General features: G+C 47.2%; 1 protein-coding gene across 2 annotated transcripts in view; it reads right to left on the reverse strand.

Annotated features, from left to right (window-relative positions):
- The window catches only part of LOC139234667 (cilia- and flagella-associated protein 337-like), a 120546-nt gene that overhangs the window by 62229 nt on the left and 39704 nt on the right, over positions 1 to 18613 (reverse strand). For both annotated transcript variants that reach the window (XM_070865348.1, XM_070865356.1), the window contains 2 exons: positions 5128 to 5234; positions 613 to 692 (listed from right to left, as the gene is read on the reverse strand). In XM_070865348.1, the coding sequence (XP_070721449.1) occupies positions 613 to 692; positions 5128 to 5234 (187 nt within the window). The remainder of the gene's footprint in view (positions 1 to 612; positions 693 to 5127; positions 5235 to 18613) is intronic.

Genomic DNA, 18613 nt, shown 5'->3' on the forward strand with positions numbered 1-18613 from the left:
CCAAGCCCAGGCTAAGACATGGTCCTGGGCGGGAGGTTCCAATTCTGGGGAGTCCAATCCTGGGGATCCATACCCGACCCTGGGGGGGTGCGGGCTGCTGGTGGGAGAGCTTGGCGGGGGGTCGGGAGGAAGCACTCCTGCTCCTCCCAGCCTACAAGGATTGCTCCCCTAGGCTGAGGCCACTTCATTGCAGTTACTGGGAATCCTGAGTCCCGGGAATCCCCGGCCACCTGCAGCATAACCTGCAAATCCGAACTTCCAGGTTTCCCGCCGTCTCCCGGCCTCATTATCATATTTAACTTGCTAACCCGCCCCCTTCCCCCCCCCGCCCCCCCCCCCCACCCTCAACCACCTGAGTGAAAGGTGAAAGTGGGCGGGTTGGGGTCAGGTTTTAGATTTATACAATTTTCACTTCCTGCCCCCACCACACTCCCCCCACCACCCCTGCCCTACCTCCAACCCTTTTTTTCCTGAGAAAGTTCCGGCCAAAGTATTTGTTTAATGTCTCTGCCATTTCCACATTCCCCTGAATGGTCAAGTTATTAAATTAGTTAATGGTTTCTCTATATGGAAAATTAGATCAAGAAATCCAGCACTCATTAGTCACTTTACCTTGTCTCAGGGTCTGTATACATTGCCCATTCTGATAGTTCCACTTCTTCACACATCCATCTCTGCTACCCGTTATCAGCCTAGAAACAAAGCATTTGTATGACTGTGTAATGGGCAATTGGAACACATCAACTGGTACAATATTGTAATAATTCAATGGGCATTGTATGAACTGTTAAACTATGCTCACAAATATTTAACTGTATTTATTCTGTGAGATCTTTCACAGAATGCTGAAAATGTTTTTATTTGACAGCAGCCATCAAGCAATGCACCAACATTGAGTGAAAGTTTTAATAGATTACTTGAAAATGACTGCAGTACCTACCAATATACCACAGGAATTTCCATTCCTGTTTCACTAGATTCTATCAAATCATACGTGAGGTGATCAACTTTGGCAGAAAAAAATAGAAAAGCAAATTATGATTTAAATGGAGAAAAATTGCAAAGTGCTGCAGTACAGAGGGACCTGGCGGTCCTTGTTCATGAAACACGAAAAGTTAGTATGCAGGTTTCGCAAGTAATCAGGAAGCCAAATGGAATGTTGGCCTTTATTGCAAAGGGGATAGAGTATAAAAGCAGGGAAGTCCTGCTACAACTGTATAGGGTTTTGGTGAGGCAACACCTAGAGTACTCTTTTGGTCTCCGTATTTAAGGAAGGATATACTTGCATTGGAGGCTGTTCCGAGAAGGTTCACTAGGTTGATTCCAGAGATGAGGGGGTTGACTTATTGTTGTGTATGTATAATATAAATGTATACCCTGTACACTCAAAGTACAGTTACATAAGACTATTGAGTGTATCTTCACACTGTATATACTATGCCTGTACCCTGTACCACCAGAGGGTGCAACTGGTGGAGACCTCGGGATCACCTGTACACTACAGGTAACCAGGTATAAAAGGGAGCTCACCTTACTATACCCTTATTCAGGAGCTGCAATAAATGGACTAAGGTCACAACAGTTCAAGTACAATACCTTACCTCGTGGAGTCATTACTAGAGTGCTTACAGACACAATAACTGGCGACGAGATTACGAATTTCCACGTGAAAAATGGCTAACCTTGGCAACTTTCAACAATTCGCCGATGGGGAAGATTGGGATGCCTTTGTAGAAAGGCTCGAACACTTCTTCATTGCGAACAACCTGGCGGGAGATACCCCGACCTCGCTGGCTGATAAACGAAGAGCTATCCTGCTCAGCAGTTGTGGACCCACCGTCTATGGCCTGGTCAGGGACTTACTAGCCCCAGAGAAGACAACAACCAAAACGTATGCGGAGCTCGTAACGATGATACAGGAACTGCTCAAACCTAAAGAGAGCATCCTCACAGCCGGACACCGGTTCTACACACACCGGCGGCCCGAAGGCCAAGAAATCACAAAATATGCTGCAGACGAGTGGCTGCACCGTGTGATTTTGGCAACCACCTCACCGAAGCACTGAGGGACATTTTCTGTATTGGAATCGGCCACAAGGGCCTCCTCCACATGCGACTTTCTGCGGACACCACGGTCACCCTGCAGAAGGCAATCAACGTCAGCCAGGCGTTCATGGCCTCGGCCTGTGATTCCAAACGGATGATGACTCACCCCCAGGACTCTAACCAGGCAAGTACTGTAAACCGACTGGTGCCTTTTAGAGGCAAGCCTGCTACCCCGAGTCCCGCAACTCTGAATCCGCCACATGGGGCCAACCGGCCAGCAACACCTGAAAATCCAACCGTCCAACTCGACTGCGTGGTGACGACACAAGCTGCTCAACCCAACAGCGAGATGATCCAGCTCAAACGACCCAATCTCACCTTCCAGGCTCCAGTGGCAGGACTCTGGAGGAAGAAAATCGGCGCAGAAGGTAACTTCCCTACTTCCGTGGCAGAACCTGGGGAGAAAAGGATCACCGCAGGCTACCTCGCGGAGAGAAAGAATATGGCGCCTGCACCACGAGGTGAAGCGCCTGAAGTAAAGATGGCGGCGGCCAGGCCACGAGGGGCAGCATTGATGGAGCAACATGTGACGCCGAGCAGCGAACCGGATTAGGGTAAAGATTGCAAGGCCCTCTTAAAGGAGACTGGCAACCCATCACAATTAAAGGGACTGTTCCACTCTGTACAGCGATGCCGGTAATACGCATGTAAAAGATGTAACTGACAAATGCAAGTATTTAAATATAACTTTGTACAGCGATGCCGGCAGTATACATGGAAAGGATGTAATTGACAAATGCGAATATGTAAAGGCAACTAACAATGTCGAGTCGGGTGATTGCGGTCGGAGCCAATATATTATGACTGTAAATGAAGAAATGATGTGCGATGCCAGGTTCCACATGTACGCCAACAAAACCAAGGTCAACCTCCCGTCGGAAGCACCCAGGTCCAGCGGGCTACCCGATCATGTAGCCTGTGCCTCCAGGACCAATGTGATGCCCCAGGGAGTGTGGCCACAAACAGAGGGAGCACACCAGCTGCAGGGCCAGCGATCAGCAGACGGCAAAGGCACCACTGCTAGCACCCTGCCCCAGATCGGCTACACCTCTCTGGCCACCAGGGCCAGTACCGGGAGCAAGAGGCTCGCACCCTCCAGCCATCCCGACTGGACCTGGGATGACCAGGCTCGCACTACCGCTTAAGGGCAGCAGGGAAACACTGCAGCCTTCAAAGGAGGACAGAGAGGCCACACATTCCTGAGATTCAGCCAGGTGAGCGATCCAAGCCCACCCAGCTGGCAGGGGGCACAGCGCCGCCATCAGATAACCTGGACACAGTCCGGTTATTCTGGAACTAGCGTCCTCACCCACCTGCACCTACACCCAGGGGCAAGACTGTGATACCACATATGTACCTTACCTGTACAATGTACTTGTTCCACTACAGCTAAACCCAAACAGTGATGTAACTAATCCTATTTTTCTTGTTCTTTCAGTACATATATGCAAATGCAGGTGTTGATCCACACAAATGGTCTATGTATTGGGGGGGGGGGGGGGGGAAATGGATGTATGCAGCCATGGACACATATGGATCACACCCAGAACCCACTCACCCACCACTGCAATCTCCAACCGTCCACTGCTGACCATTTCCCACTATAGAGAATTCCACAAGTTCATAATTCTCTGGGTGAAAAAGTTTCTCCTCATCTCGGTCCTAAATGGCTTACCCCTTATCCTTAGACTGTGACTTCTGGTTCTGGACTTCCCCAACATCGGGAACATTCTTCCTGCATCTAACCTGTCCAATCCCGAGAGAATTTTATATGTTTCAATGAGATCCCTTCTCATTCTTCTAAATTCCAGTGAATATAAGCCTAGTCGATCCAGTCTTTCTTCATATGTCAGTCCTGCCATCCCGGGAATCAGTCTGGTGAACCTTCGCTGCACTCCCTCAATATCAAGAATGTCCTTCTTCAGATTGGGAGACCAAAACTGCACACAATACTCAAGGTGTGGTCTCACCAAGGCCCTGTACAACTGCAGCATACCTCCCTGCTCCTATACTCAAATCCTCTCGCTATGAAGGCCAACATGCCATTTGCTTTCTTTACTGCCTGCTGTACCTGCATGCCTACTTTCAATGACTGATGTACCATGACACCCAGGCCTCGTTGCACCGCCCTTTTCCTAATCTGTCACCATTCAGATAATATTCTGCCTTCCTGTTTTTGCCACCAAAGTGCATAACCTCACAGTTATCCACATTATACTGCATCTGCCATGCATTTGCCTACTCACCTAAACTGTCCAAGTCACCCTGCAGCCTCTTGGCATCCTCCTCACAGCTCACACCGCCACCCAGCTTAGTGTCATTTGCAAACTTGGAGATATTACATTCAATTCCTTTGTCTAAATCATTAATCTATATTGTAAATAGCTGGGGTCCCAGCACTGAACCTTGCGGTACCCCACTAGTCACTGCCTGCCATTCTGAAAAGGACCCGTTTATTCCTACTCTTTGCTTCCTGTCTGCCAACCAGTTCTTTATCCACATCAATATATTACCCCCAATCTCATGTGCCTTAATTTTACACACTAATCTCTTGTGTGGGACCTTGTCAAAGGCCTTTCGAAAGTCTAAATACACCGCATCCACTGGTTCTTCCTTATCCACTCTACTAGTTACATCCTCAAAGAAGTGTAATATATAGCTCCATCTAGTGGACTACTTTGTGGACAGTCAAGTGAACGAATTATCCGGGATGTGCCAGGCTTCAAGAAAAGCTCCAATGAAAAATTGACAACAGATTGAGCTGATTTTGGATGGAAAGAAAAACAAAATCTGAAACTGATCAAAGAGTGCAATCAAATTTAGGCACAAACGTTCTGCTCCCCGATCTAAAACTTTCTAAAAGTAGGCAGCAATTTCATCATAGCAAAAATGTTATTCAATTCCAATCAGTTATAAATGAATCGTAAAAATTAGATTTTTCATTTAAATGTAATCGCACTGTACGTAAATTCATTATAAGCAAGTCCCACAATTGGAGCATTTAGATCTGTCATACTGTACCTTCTTTCACTGATGTCAAAGGTCATGCAAGTTATAGCAGCATCTCCATGAGCTCTGGTGAATTCAAATACAAGGCGGCCAGTGTCCAGATCCCACACTTTCACATCCTCGTGGAACAAATAGAGGAAGTTTTAAATCATAGGGATTTGGAAAGTACTTCAGCTTTCATTAAATATTAATTAATCTCTTCATTATACAGTAAGAGCCATTTATGAAAACAAATAACTTACAATCCATTATATCAAAGTTATCTTAATATAAGGGGCTGGATTTTCAGTTGGAGGCTTTTTTGGGCGATAATGGCAGCGGGGCGGTAAATTTGATGCCGGGAAATGGTTTGCGTCTGCAGCCATAAAATTCAGCAGCTGAGCCCTGAGTGTGGAACGGAGCAGTAAGGGAGGTGTTCCACACCTCTCTTAGGGCACTAGGCCGGCTGAGCAACTGAAAATCCGTTGCTAAAGAGCCGGCCTCAGAGCGCCCCAAGACAGGCTTCCCTGGAAAAAAGAATCGCCAAAAAAAACACAAAAAACATTCCAAATACCTTGCTCACCCCACATAATGATAAATAATAAAAATAAAACGAAAAAAAAATCACTTATCTCATGTAGTCATTCCTTTCCTCACCGCCACCACAATAGCTCGGACCGCCCATTTCCCAGGCGGTCCCATTATGGAGAGCTACAGGTGCCGCTCCAAACAAATTTCACAACGATGTCGCAACCAGGAGCGTTGCACACTGACTGGCGCGATGCTCCCAGGCGGTACTGCTCAGCACCTCCACAAAACCAGCACCAAATGTCCCGGCGGGGCACTGGAAGCTGGTTGCCCGGGTGGTATCCATTTCCACAGCCATTACCGTCCCTCCAGGGTGCAAACAGAGGTGGCATCAAAACAAAAATTCAGGCCGTGAAGTTTTTTCTGTTGCTATAAATTGGCCAGAAAAAGCAGAAAACCTGAGGACTGGGAGACATTTAGAATTCAGCAGAGGAGGACAAAGGGTTTAATTAGGAGGGGAGAAAATAGAGTATGAGAGTAAGCTTGCAGGGAACATAAAAATTTACTGCAAAAGCTTCTACAGATATGTGAAGAGAAAAAGATTAGTGAAGACTAATGTAGGTCCCTTGCAGTCAGAATCAGGTGAATTTATAATGGGGAACAAAGAAATGGCAGACCAATTGAACAAATACTTTGGTTCTGGCTTCACTAAGGAAATACTAGGGGACCGAGGGTCTAGCGAGAAGGAGAAACTGAAGGAAATTCTTATTAGTCTGGAAATTGTGTTAGGGAAATTGATGGGATTGAAGGCTGATAAATCCCTGAGCCTAATAGTTTGCATCTCAGAGTACTTAAGGAAGTGGCCCGAGAAATAGTGGATGCATTGGTGGTCATTTTCCAACATTCTATAGACTCTGAATCAGTTCCTATGGATTGGAGGGTAGCTAATGTAACCACACTTTTTAAAAAAGGAGGGAGAGAAAACAGGGAATTATAGACTGGTTAACCTGACATCAGTAGTGGGGAAAATGTTGGAATCAATTATTAAAGATGTAATAGCAGCGCATTTAGAAAGCAGTGACAGGATCGGTCCATGTCAGCATGCTTGACAAATCTTCTAGAATTTTTTGAGGATGTAGCTAGTAGAGTGGACAAGGGAGAACCAGTGGATGTGATGTATTTGGACTTTCAAAAGCTTTTGACAAGGTCCCATACAAGAGATTAATGTGCAAAATTAAAGCACATGGTATTGGGGGTAATATATTGACGTGGATAGAGAACTGGTTGGCAGACAGGAAGCAAATAGTAGGAATAAACGGGTCCTTTTCAGAATGGCAGGTAGTGACTAGTGGGGTACCACAAGGTTCAGTGCTGGGACCCCAGCTATTTACAATATACTTTAATGATTTAGACAAAGGAATTGAGTGTAATATCTCCAAGCTTGCAGATAATACTAAGCTGGGTGGCAGTGTGAGCTGTGAGGAGGATGCTAAGAGGCTGCAGGATGACTTGGACAGGTTAGGTGAGTAGGCAAATGCATGGCAGATGCAGTATCATGTAGATAAATGTGAGGTTATCCACTTTGGTGGCAACAACAGGAAGGCAGAATATTATCTGAATGGTGACAGATTAGGAAAAGGGAAGGTTCAACGAGACCTGGGTGTCATGGTACATCAGTCATTGAAAGTTAGCATGCAGATACAGCAGGGGGTGAAAAAGGCAAATGGCATGTTGGCTTTCATAGCGAGAGGATTTGAGTGTAGGAGCAGTGAGGTCTTACTGCAGTTGTACTTGGTGAGGCCACACCTTGAATATTGTGTACAGTTTTGGTCTCCTAATCTGAGGAAGAACATTCTTGCTATTGAGGGAGTGCAGCGAAGGTTCACCAGGCTGATTCCCGGGATGGCAGGACTCACATATGAAGAAAGACTGGATCGACTAGGCTTATACTCACTGGAATTTAGAAGAATGAGGGGACCTCATAGAAACATACAAAATTCTGACGGGATTGGACAGGTTAGATGCAGGAAGAATGTTCCCGATACTGGGGAAGTCCAGAACCAGGGGTCACAGTCTAAGGATAAGGGGTAAGCCATTTAGGACCGAGATGAGGAGAAACTTCTTCACTCAGAGAATTGTGAACCTGTGGAATTCTCTAACACAGAAAGTTGTTGAGGCCAGTTCGTTAGATATATTCAAAATGGAGTTAGATGTGGCCCTTACGGCTAAAGGGATCAAGGGATATGGAGAGAAAGCAGGAATGGGGTACTGAAGTTGCATGATCAGCCATGATCATATTGAATGGTGGTGCAGGCTCGAAGGGCCGAATGGCCTACTCCTCCTATGTTTACCAACAAGAAAACCTCTTATAATCAAGCAAAGTAGGACTGCTACCCAATATTGTGCCTCTAACTCACTGATCAGATGCAACTGTTTTCCCCACTGGCCCATGAGAAGTTATCAGCCGGTACAATAACCAAATATTGTCTATTAAACATGCCCTCTACTTATCATTTAGTGCTTTTAATGTACATCAGCTGGTTAATGCACAAGTGATAAGTTCCTCCACAGCTTAGGGATGCAGCAGGACAGGAGGGGGTTATAGGAACAGTAAATTAAAAGCAGTAGAATTGCTTAGGTGGCTGACAGCAGAGGCTGAGTCAAAATACCAAAATGTGAAATGGCAAAAACGGGTTGAAAATGGGTTGATGTCCTTGGATACAATGGGGCCGAAATTCATCGTCCCCAAAGCGACGGCTACCGCGTGGTTTAGGCGACCAATCGAAAAAATCGATCGGCCACCCCGATCGGGTACCTTTCCCTCCCCGAGCCATTTTTTCCGGTGCCTGGACCGCTCTGGTGGCACCTTGCAGTACTCTCCTCAACGGGTCTCCCCAATCGTCATGGTCTGCTGCATGCTGCACAACCTGGCCATCATGAGGGGACAGCCGCTGGAAGTCGAGCCAGCAGCACCACCTGAGGAGGAGGCGCAGGAGGAGGATCCCCGTCACCCCAGAGCTAGAAGGCGTCGTCCTATTGCCACCCTGGAAGGGCCGGGTGCAGACTGGCCAGCACCCTCCTGGAGGTGCCTGACACCTCCCCTGCAATCTCCGTCCATGCATTATGTACTGCCTGTCTGCCAGGTCTCCCCATGTCAGGAAACAGTATTCTTCTTCTGTCTTCCACACCGTCCATCAGTGTCTCCAGCTCCATATCAGTGAACCTGTTAGCTCTCCTTGCACCTCTTACACCAGCCATCCTTCCAACCTCCTTCCCCCCTCAGGGTCTTGCTGCAAACCCTGGCCCCGAGCAGCTTGCTCATTAGAAACCCTTACCTGGATGCTGAATTTCTCAGTGGTGATAACGCTCAAATTAAGACAGCCACACCGCTGAAAAATCCACTTTGGAAGGGTTCATTAGCGTTGGAACCAAATTGTTCAGCCACAAAATATTTTCGGCACTAATGACCACAAAAAGGAGGGGGGAGCACAATTTCGGGCCCAATAGCTTTACTTGAAGCAGTTTACACTGTAGTAATATTAATCCAGCCTGATACTAAACGGGATTCCTAAAACCAACAAGCTTAGATTAAACCAAAGTGATTGACAAACAAATTAAAAGTGAAATAAAGAGGATAAATGACCTTTAAGAAGAGGTTCATTGGGATGAATTTAAGAAAATGCAGAAACACATTAAAAAGGTGTTCAGAGGAGCCTAGAAAAAACAGTAGCACAATACAAAAATTTTTTATCAGTACTACAACTGTAAGCGGAAGGTGAGAGAAGTAGTGTTAATGTAAAAAGGTGCAATCAGACTTGAAACTGAGGACAAACACAAGATTGTTAATATTCTGATCGATTACTTCCTTCATTAAACAAGGGGAGATAGATATAAATAACACACCTTGTCTAAACAAAAACAACAAATAAAATCAACAACTTTAATATAAATGAAATGGAAGGCTAAAAGGGCTCAAACCAAAACATCCACAGGGATAGGTGGTATTTATTCCAGATGCTGAGTGAAGTATGGAGCCACTGACAATTGTTATGAGGGAGGCATTGAACACTGGCAAGGTACAATAGATTGGAAACATGCTATGGTCAAAAACGGTGACAAAGCAGACATGGGCAGCTACAGATCAATTAGTCTAATGTCCATTTTGTGTAACATAACAGAAGTGATAATCACGAGTAAACTTGATAACTTAGTAAACAGCTATCAACATGGATTACGAAGGGGAAGGTCCTGCATGACCAAACGTCTTTGAGGAAGTGACAACCTTAATGGACTGTGGAAAAGCATACAAGAATGGTGTACCTAGATGTCATGTATCTTACATGGCCACTGTTGGTACTATATCAAGGTGTGCCACCAGAGGACACAGCAGTGGGAGACTCGTAGGTTACCTGTACAGGTGTGCCTAGCCTAGTATAAAAGGCAGGCCACCAGGTGTGATCCTCACTCTGGAGTTAACTAATAAAGGACTAAGGTCACTACAGTTCAAGTACAACACACTGCCTCATGGAGTCATTGTTAGAGCATCTAAGGACACAACAACTGGCGATGAGAATATGAATTTTCACGCGGAAATGGCTACCCTTGGTACGTTGCAGCAGTTCGCCAATGGTGATAATTGGGATCCCTTTGTGGAGAGGCTAGAACACTTTTTCAAGCAAATGACCTACAGGAGACAATCCAGCAACACTGGCTAATAAGCGCCGTGCTATCCTACTAACCAGTTGTGGGTCCAACATCTATGGCATCGTCGGAGACTTGCTGGCACCAGCAAAGACAATGACCAAGTCGTACAAGGAGCTCGTAACCCTGATCCAGGAAAAACTCAAGCCCAAGGAGAGCATCCTCACAGCCAGACACCGGTTCTATACCCACCGACGGCCCGAAGACCAGGAAGTCATGAAGTACGCCGCAGACCTCAGGAGGCTGGCGACACTGTGAGAGTTTGGCACCCACCTTAATGAAGCGCTGCGGGACATTTTTGTCATTGGAATTGGCCATGAGGGCCTTCTTCACAAGCTACTGTCAGTGGATACCACAGTCACACTGCAGAAGGCCATCTCTGTGAGTCAGTCATTCATGACCTCGACTTGCGGCTCTAGGCAGATGTCTCACCCTCAGGACTCAAACCCGGCAGGTATTGTGCACAGAGTGGCGCTGTTCAAGAGCTGGACTGTAGAGTGCGAATCCTCTCAGAGAAGAGAGAACAGGCCCCGAGTCCCTTAACTCAGAGTCCGCCGAGGGGGGCTGGCGTTGTGGAGGGAATCACAGGGCTCACCAGTGCCGTTTTAAAGACTATGTTTGCAAAGGCTGCAGCACAAAGGGCCACCTCCGGCAAATGTGTAAGTGAAATAGGACTCACTGTGTCAATGAGGAGTCCGCAAATGGCCATGAATCCAGCATGGATTATGAATTGTTAGACAGAGAGGCAGCCCAGAGCCACAGGGAGGTACATAGCATGTTTATCTGAAACAATGAGTGCTCCCCGCTGAAAATGGAAGTCGAGATAGAGGGAAGTCCAGTCTTCATCGAAGTGGACACAGGGGCGAGCCAGTCAGTGATGAATCAAGAAGCCTTTGAGAGGCTATGGGACAATCCGGCTGAACGACCCGAGTTGGCCTCGGTTCAGGCAAAACTGCGTACCTACACCAATGAAATCATCCCAGTTGTTGGTAGTGTGAATGATGGCGTGGTGCACAAGTTACCTCGGTGGATCGTTGCAGGTGATGGACCAACGCTGCTCGGCAGAAGGTGGATGGAGAAGATCCAGTGGAAGTGGGAAGATTTCACCCCTCCAGCAATCGAAGCCCTCTGCACTCAGAGGCAAAGCTGGGGATGGTCCCAGCACCGGTGAGCTGACCAGCACGGCACCCGAGACACAGACCGCTCAGCACGACTGCGTGGAGATGATCCAGCAGAGACGACCCGAACGCACCTTCCAGGCTCCAGTGGCAGGACTCAGGAGGGAGAAAATCGGATCCAGTAGCGACTTCCCAACTGCGGAGGCAGAACCCGGGGAGAACAGGATCACCGCAGTCGACATCATAGATGAAGAAAAGATGACGCCCACACCACAAGCCGATGTGCTGAAGACAAAGATGGCCGGGGCCAGACCACAAGGTGCAGTGCTGATGGAGCAACATGTGACACCAAACAGAGAAGCGGATTGGGGTAAAGCAAGCAAGGCTCTCTTAAAGGAAGCCGGCAACCCACTACAATTAAAGGGACAGTTACAATTAAGCAATGTAACAAGAATTGTAAGTTAGAGACTAAAAGTGTAACGGACTATGTAAAGTGTGTAACTGACCAGGTAAAATGTGTAACTGATAATCGGAATTGTATACATGCAACCAGCAAGGAAAAGCTGTGCGATGCAAGATTCCCACTGTACGCAGCCAATGTAGTGAGCAGACACCCATCGGGCGTACACAGGTCCAGCAAGCTACCCAATGCAGTACCTGCGTCTCGGGGACCAGAGTCATGCACCACGAAGTGTGGCCACAAGCAGCAAACACACACGAGCTGCGAAGCAAGCGACCTCAGCAGGGCAAATGCAACAGTGGTGATACCTTGCCCTGGGTCGGCTCCATCTCTCAGGTAATCGATGGCACCAACTGCCACGAGCCTGAAGGAGCAGACTGCACTAAGGCCATACCCCTAGATGTAGGGTCACCCGCCCCAGAGGAAACAAGCACCAGCCAGGATCTCAAACCAAGTGACGCTCAGACCAGCGAGTCAGCGGTTCCCTGTGCACTGCTAGACGACAGCTCCTCAGGGAACAGCTGGGACCCAGGGCATAAAGAAAGGACGGTGGGGAGGGTCACAGACATCTGTGAACCTGCCTGACGCTTGGGACCACGGTAACAGCCCCGAGAGCAGGCTACGCGAGCCAACCGGCTTCCCACTGCCAGCACCGGGCACTGAACCGCCACCAGACTGGAGGGACACCACCCAGCAGCTCCGGAACTAGTTTCTCCTTACGCACCGGTCACTGCATCGACAAAGCATCTAATGCTCTTGTCGCACCACGGAAACACACACAAAAAAATAATTCAAAAACCACTTACCTGAACTTGAACGTATATGAATGCCAGGAGCCCCTGCCACACCAATGTGGGTGGGGGGTGGGGGGAGAATGGAGTGGTCAGGAACACACACACAAACAGTAACCAGCAGCACGCTACTGTACCAATTATCCACCCAAGGTTGAGTCGGGTCATCAGAGGTCCACCTGACAGAACCCATATAGAGCTAAGCCCAGAGCATAGTTAATGCAGAGGCGATTTGCACTGAGGGTTCAGGGGGGAGTGATGTCATGTATCTTACATGGCCACTGTTGGAACTATATCAAGGTGTGCCACCAGAGGGCTCATCAGTGGGAGACTCGTAGGTTACCTGTACAGGTGTGCCTGGCCTAGTATAAAAGCCAGGCCACAAGTGTGATCCTCACTCTGGAATTAACTAATAAAGGACTAAGGTCACTACAGTTCAAGTACACCACACTGCCTCGTGGAGTCATTGTTAGAGCATTTAAGGACACAACACTAGACTTGTAAAACATAAAGCTGTGGGGGTTCAAGATAAACCCTTATTATTGATATAAAACTGGCTGAATAGAAGACGTGGGCTAGACTTTCCACATATACTGTTACCACCCATATCTTGGCGGTATTCGGGTGGTATGAACTTCTTGACATTTCAATACCGCCCGAATACTGCTAAGATCCAAAGCCGCTAGTTTCAGCTTTTTTTCCCTGGCGGTAGCAGTCGGGCAGGATTGGTATTTTTTTCTCGTGTAATGCCGGCGTCCTTGGCAATGGCCTTACTGCGCATGCGCGATTTTTTTTCTTCTTTTTCCCATGATTCAGAGGTCAGGGGTCAGCCCACGCATGCGCAGATGAGGAAGGGAGTGGGAGAGAGAGAGTGGGAGAAAAGAATTGACCAGCAGCCTGTTTGAGAATGATCTGTTTCCAGTTCTTGTGTGCCTATTTTTTTGATTCTATACTATACCATACTATACTATACATACTATTATACATAAAATATAATATTATTAAAAAAATTATAAAATGGATATTGAAGATCAATTGATGGTGGAGGCCAAGGTAGGAGAGAGGAAGAGGGCAAAGCGATTCACTATGGATGCCCAAGCTGCTTGGTCCACGAAGTGGATGCACGGTGGGACCAATTGACCCGGGGTGGTCGTGGAAAACCCTGCCCACCCGTATATCAGTGAATATGGGCAGAGATTGCCGATGCGGTGTCCTCGGTTGCCCAGGTCCGTCGGGGGCCAGTCCAGTGCTTCAAGTGCTGGAACGACCTTGTTTCTGCCACGAGAGTAAGTAATAACCTTAATAACTTTAATCATGCACTGACTCATTACTTAAAATGTAAAACTGCCATATTGTGATTTTGTTAATCTTAGTAAACTTGGTGTTACACATTATTACTATCAACGATGTTATTATATTGCTTTCCTGTAATAAGATGTGTTCATCATGCATCACCTGCATGCTAACGGGACAGTGTTGAAAGGCATCGGGGGTGGGTAATTGTGGATGCCTATCTGTGTGCTGCGTACTAGTACCTGGGCAATTATCTTAAACCATGCAATTGTCATCTTTTCAGAAAAAAAATTGTGTTCAATCGCGGTGAGCTTCAGCACACCGGAGGAGGGCCGGCAGAGCTGGAAGAGCTCACTGACCTAGAGGAGCAGGCCACAGCCCTCACAGGGGCACATGATTGCTCGGCCACCCGTGGGGGTGCAGATCCAGTGTTAGCGCCACGTAAGTCACGCATAATCCCCGGGCTGTGCAACGTTCATGTAATATAGTCATGTGAACATAATGTATAAATGATGCCAAGTGATGTAACGTAATGCTGGGACCATCATGAAATCTTATTATAATGCCATGCAGTCTCTGTAAATTCTGTTCACGTTCATTGCATGTTGTGTCTCTCGGTGATATATAATGCAGTAATGTTGCTCCTCTACATATGTCTGCGCAATGTAAATGTTAAAATGTCACCCTGACCCTCCCTCCTTTCTCCTTCTGCTTACCTATTCTGTTATGTTTTCTAGCTGCCCAGGAGCATCAGCATGTAGAGCCGATTGTAGTACAACTGCTTTTGACCGGGGAGGACACTGAGGAGGAGGATGATGATGACGACGACGACACCATCCGACTTTCCGATCTCCCTCAAGGTGTGCCGTTGGATGTTGAAGAAAAGGGGGCGGCAACAGAAGGGTCCATAATACCTGCGACCACCTCTTCCTCAGCCAAATCCACATTTCATGGATTTGGCTCCAAGGAAGTAGCGGGATCAAGCGGTGCACAGCAGGGCACACAGAGTGTTACAGTCCGTGTGCTGAATCTGCGGAGGCCGATTGGGCAGGGGAGGTGTGCTCGAAGACAGGCAGACGTGCTCGAAGACAGGCAGACATCGACCTGGACATGGTTGTACTGTCTAGGGCAGCGTCAACATTGGTCGAGAGCTCCTCCAGGCCATTGGTGGCCTAGCCGGAAACATCGCCACGCAGTCAGCACACCAATCAGAGGATATGACGGCACTGATTGCGGTGATGCAGCGAATCGCCGATTCCGTTGATGCCATGCGGCAAACACTGGAATTGGTCTACAGCACTAAACCCCAAGGTGCACGAGGCATCCTGCTGCACAACGCATTGGTCCCAACTCGGGCAGGGGCAGGGATAGGGGTGATGCCAAAAAACACTTGGGGGTGAGGTGGAGGGGGGACAGAGGCAGTGGGAATGGTGGTCGCAGGTAGATTTGTTGGCAGGTTGGGAGGGGGGGGTGTTTATTCAAAAAATGTTAACTTTTAATTAAAAATTGTTTAATGTCTACTGTTTGGGGGGGGGGCGTTGTGGGTTTAATGTTTAAAGTTTAATGTTTAATTTTTTCAATCTTGTTGCTTTGTTCACATTTTGTTGTAAATTTACTTTAAAAATATTTATTTATTATTTATTAATGTATTTCACAAGAATCATTTTTCATAATTTATAAACTTTTATTCAACTTAACAATTATTGTGCAGTGTCTCACTCACTTTTACAAACTGAGGGGTTAACAATCAATACAATGGTTGCAAAAAATGGCCAGGCGGTGTTTAAACTTAACTCTCACCGTTCAAGCAAATGTTCATTTATGAGCTGCTGACGTAACAGTTTTGCTGCTGCGTAATTACCATGGGCTTCTCCTGTGGTGTAGGAATCAGTGGTGTCATGGGCTCATCGCCAGACTCCTCCTCGACCTCCTCCTTCCTCTTTCGCTTCTTCCACTGCCTTGTCCCCTCTATCCTGAGGATGTCATAGCAGTGCATTTGGAAAGAGGTGACATGATAGGTCCAAGTCAGCATGAATTTGTGAAAGGGAAATCATGCTTGACAAATCTTCTGGAATTTTTTGAGGATGTTTCCAGTAGAGTGGACAAGGGAGAACCAGTTGATGTGGTATATTTGGACTTTCAGAAGGCGTTCGACAAGGTCCCACACAAGAGATTGATGTGCAAAGTTAGAGCACATGGGATTGGGGGTAGTGTACTGACATGGATTGAGAACTGGTTGTCAGACAGGAAGCAAAGAGTAGGAGTAAATGGGTACTTTTCAGAATGGCAGGCAGTGACTAGTGGGGTACCGCAAGGTTCTGTGCTGGGGCCCCAGCTGTTTACACTGTACATTAATGATTTAGATGAGGGGATTAAATGTAGTATCTCCAAATTTGCGGATGACACTAAGTTGGGTGGCAGTGTGAGCTGCGAGGAGGATGCTGTGAGGCTGCAGAGCGACTTGGATAGGTTAGGTGAGTGGGCAAATGCATGGCAGATGAAGTATAATGTGGATAAATGTGAGGTTATCCACTTTGGTGGTAAAAACAGAGAGACAGACTATTATCTGAATGGTGACAGATTAGGAAAAGGGGAGGTGCAAAGAGACCTGGGTATCATGGTACATCAGTCATTGAAGGTTGGCATGCAGGTGCAGCAGGCGGTTAAGAAAGCAAATGGCATGTTGGCCTTCATAGCAAGGGGATTTGAGTACAGGGGCAGGGAGGTGTTGCTACAGTTGTACAGGGCATTGGTGAGGCCACACCTGGAGTATTGTGTACAGTTTTGGTCTCCTAACCTGAGGAAGGACATTCTTGCTATTGAGGGAGTGCAGCGAAGGTTCACCAGACTGATTCCCGGGATGGTGGGACTGACCTATCAAGAAAGACTGGATCAACTGGGCTTGTATTCACTGGAGTTCAGAAGAATGAGAGGGGACCTCATAGAAACGTTTAAAATTCTGATGGGTTTAGACAGGTTAGATGCAGGAAGAATGTTCCCAATGTTGGGGAAGTCCAGAACCAGAGGTCACAGTCTAAGGATAAGGGGTAAGCCATTTAGGACCGAGATGCGGAGGAACTTCTTCTCCCAGAGAGTGGTGAACCTGTGGAATTCTCTACCACAGAAAGTTGTTGAGGCCAATTCACTAAATATATTCAAAAAGGAGTTAGATGAGGTCCTTACTACTAGGGGGATCAAGGGGTATGGCGAGAAAGCAGGAATGGGGTACTGAAGTTGAATGTTCAGCCATGAACTCATTGAATGGCGGTGCAGGCTAGAAGGGCCGAATGGCCTACTCCTGCACCTATTTTCTATGTTTCTATGTCCTGCAGTCCCCTGTGGCAATTCCTGTCCCCTTCTGATTGTGGTGTTTTGCATGTTGCACAACTTGGCAATGAACTCCACAACCTGCTCAGGGTGGTATTGTAGACTGCCTCCAGAGTGGTCCAGGCATCTGAAGCGCTGCTTCAGCACTCCAATTGTCTTTTCGACTACATTGCGTGTGGCTATGTGGCTGTTATTGTATCAATGCTCGGCATCTGTCTGGGGCTTACGGAGGGGGGTCGAGAGCCAGGTGGCAAGGCCGTATCCTTTGTTACCCAGCATCCAGTATTGACCTTGTGGCTGACTCTTAGAGGTCTGAGACAGTGCTCTCACGCAAGATGTGCGCATCATGAATGCTCCCTGGAAAATTGGCATTTACTGCTATGATTATTTGCTTGTGGTCAACAACGAGCTGCATGTTCAGGGAGTGGAATCCCTTTCGGTTCCGAAACACCTCTGCATCCTCTAAAGGTGAGATGCAGAGGTGTTTCTGCAAAATCCCAAAGCTCTCTGCCTCCCTGGTCATTGGGAAGTTTATAAATTTAAACCTTCATGCGTAAAGTGCTTCTGTCACCTGCTGAATGTAGCAATGTGTGGCGTGCTGAAAGATGCAGCAAATGTCGCCAGCAGATGCATAGAATGAAAGTGCCGCAGTCACCTTAACCTCAACGGGCAGTGCTGCCCTGATGGTGCTGGTAGGCTGCAGGTCTCCCTTAATTAGTTGGCATATCTCATTGATGACCTCTTTTCGGAAGTGCAGCCTTCTAACGCACACTCTACTGGACAGGTCCAGGTATGTCCACTTATGCCTGTAAATGCGTTGGATGTAAGGTCTCCTCCTCCTCTGCCATCTCTTTGATTGGGCACATAATGCTCTTCAATGAACCTTCTTCCAGCTCTATTCCGCAGCATGTAATTAGTTAACAATGTTGGCAGAGAAATTTCAGGCCCCATTCCTTTAAGAGTCCTCTAAACTGTCAAAAAAATTATTCACCTTTCCTTAAACAACCAAAAAGTTAATCTAGATAGACTATTATACCCTCAGATTATGCGCATTGATTTCAAACACCCTTAAAATCCACTCACAAATGATTTTAATGCTCCCTGCAACTTGAAGTAGCCTTCTCTTCAAGTTCATCCGTTTTAAAACATGGCGTCCATACCGCTGGGTTAAGGTCAGGTAAGTGCATCATTTTCAGGGCGGTACATTATGCCGGCGGTAATTTGGGCAATATTTGGGCGAATTGCCGAATTTGGCGCCCAGCACTAATCTGGGCAGTATTTGGGCGGTGCACGTTGAAGTG

This window comes from Pristiophorus japonicus, chromosome 2 (genome assembly GCF_044704955.1).
Source record: "Pristiophorus japonicus isolate sPriJap1 chromosome 2, sPriJap1.hap1, whole genome shotgun sequence".
Taxonomy (NCBI): Eukaryota; Metazoa; Chordata; class Chondrichthyes; family Pristiophoridae; genus Pristiophorus; species Pristiophorus japonicus.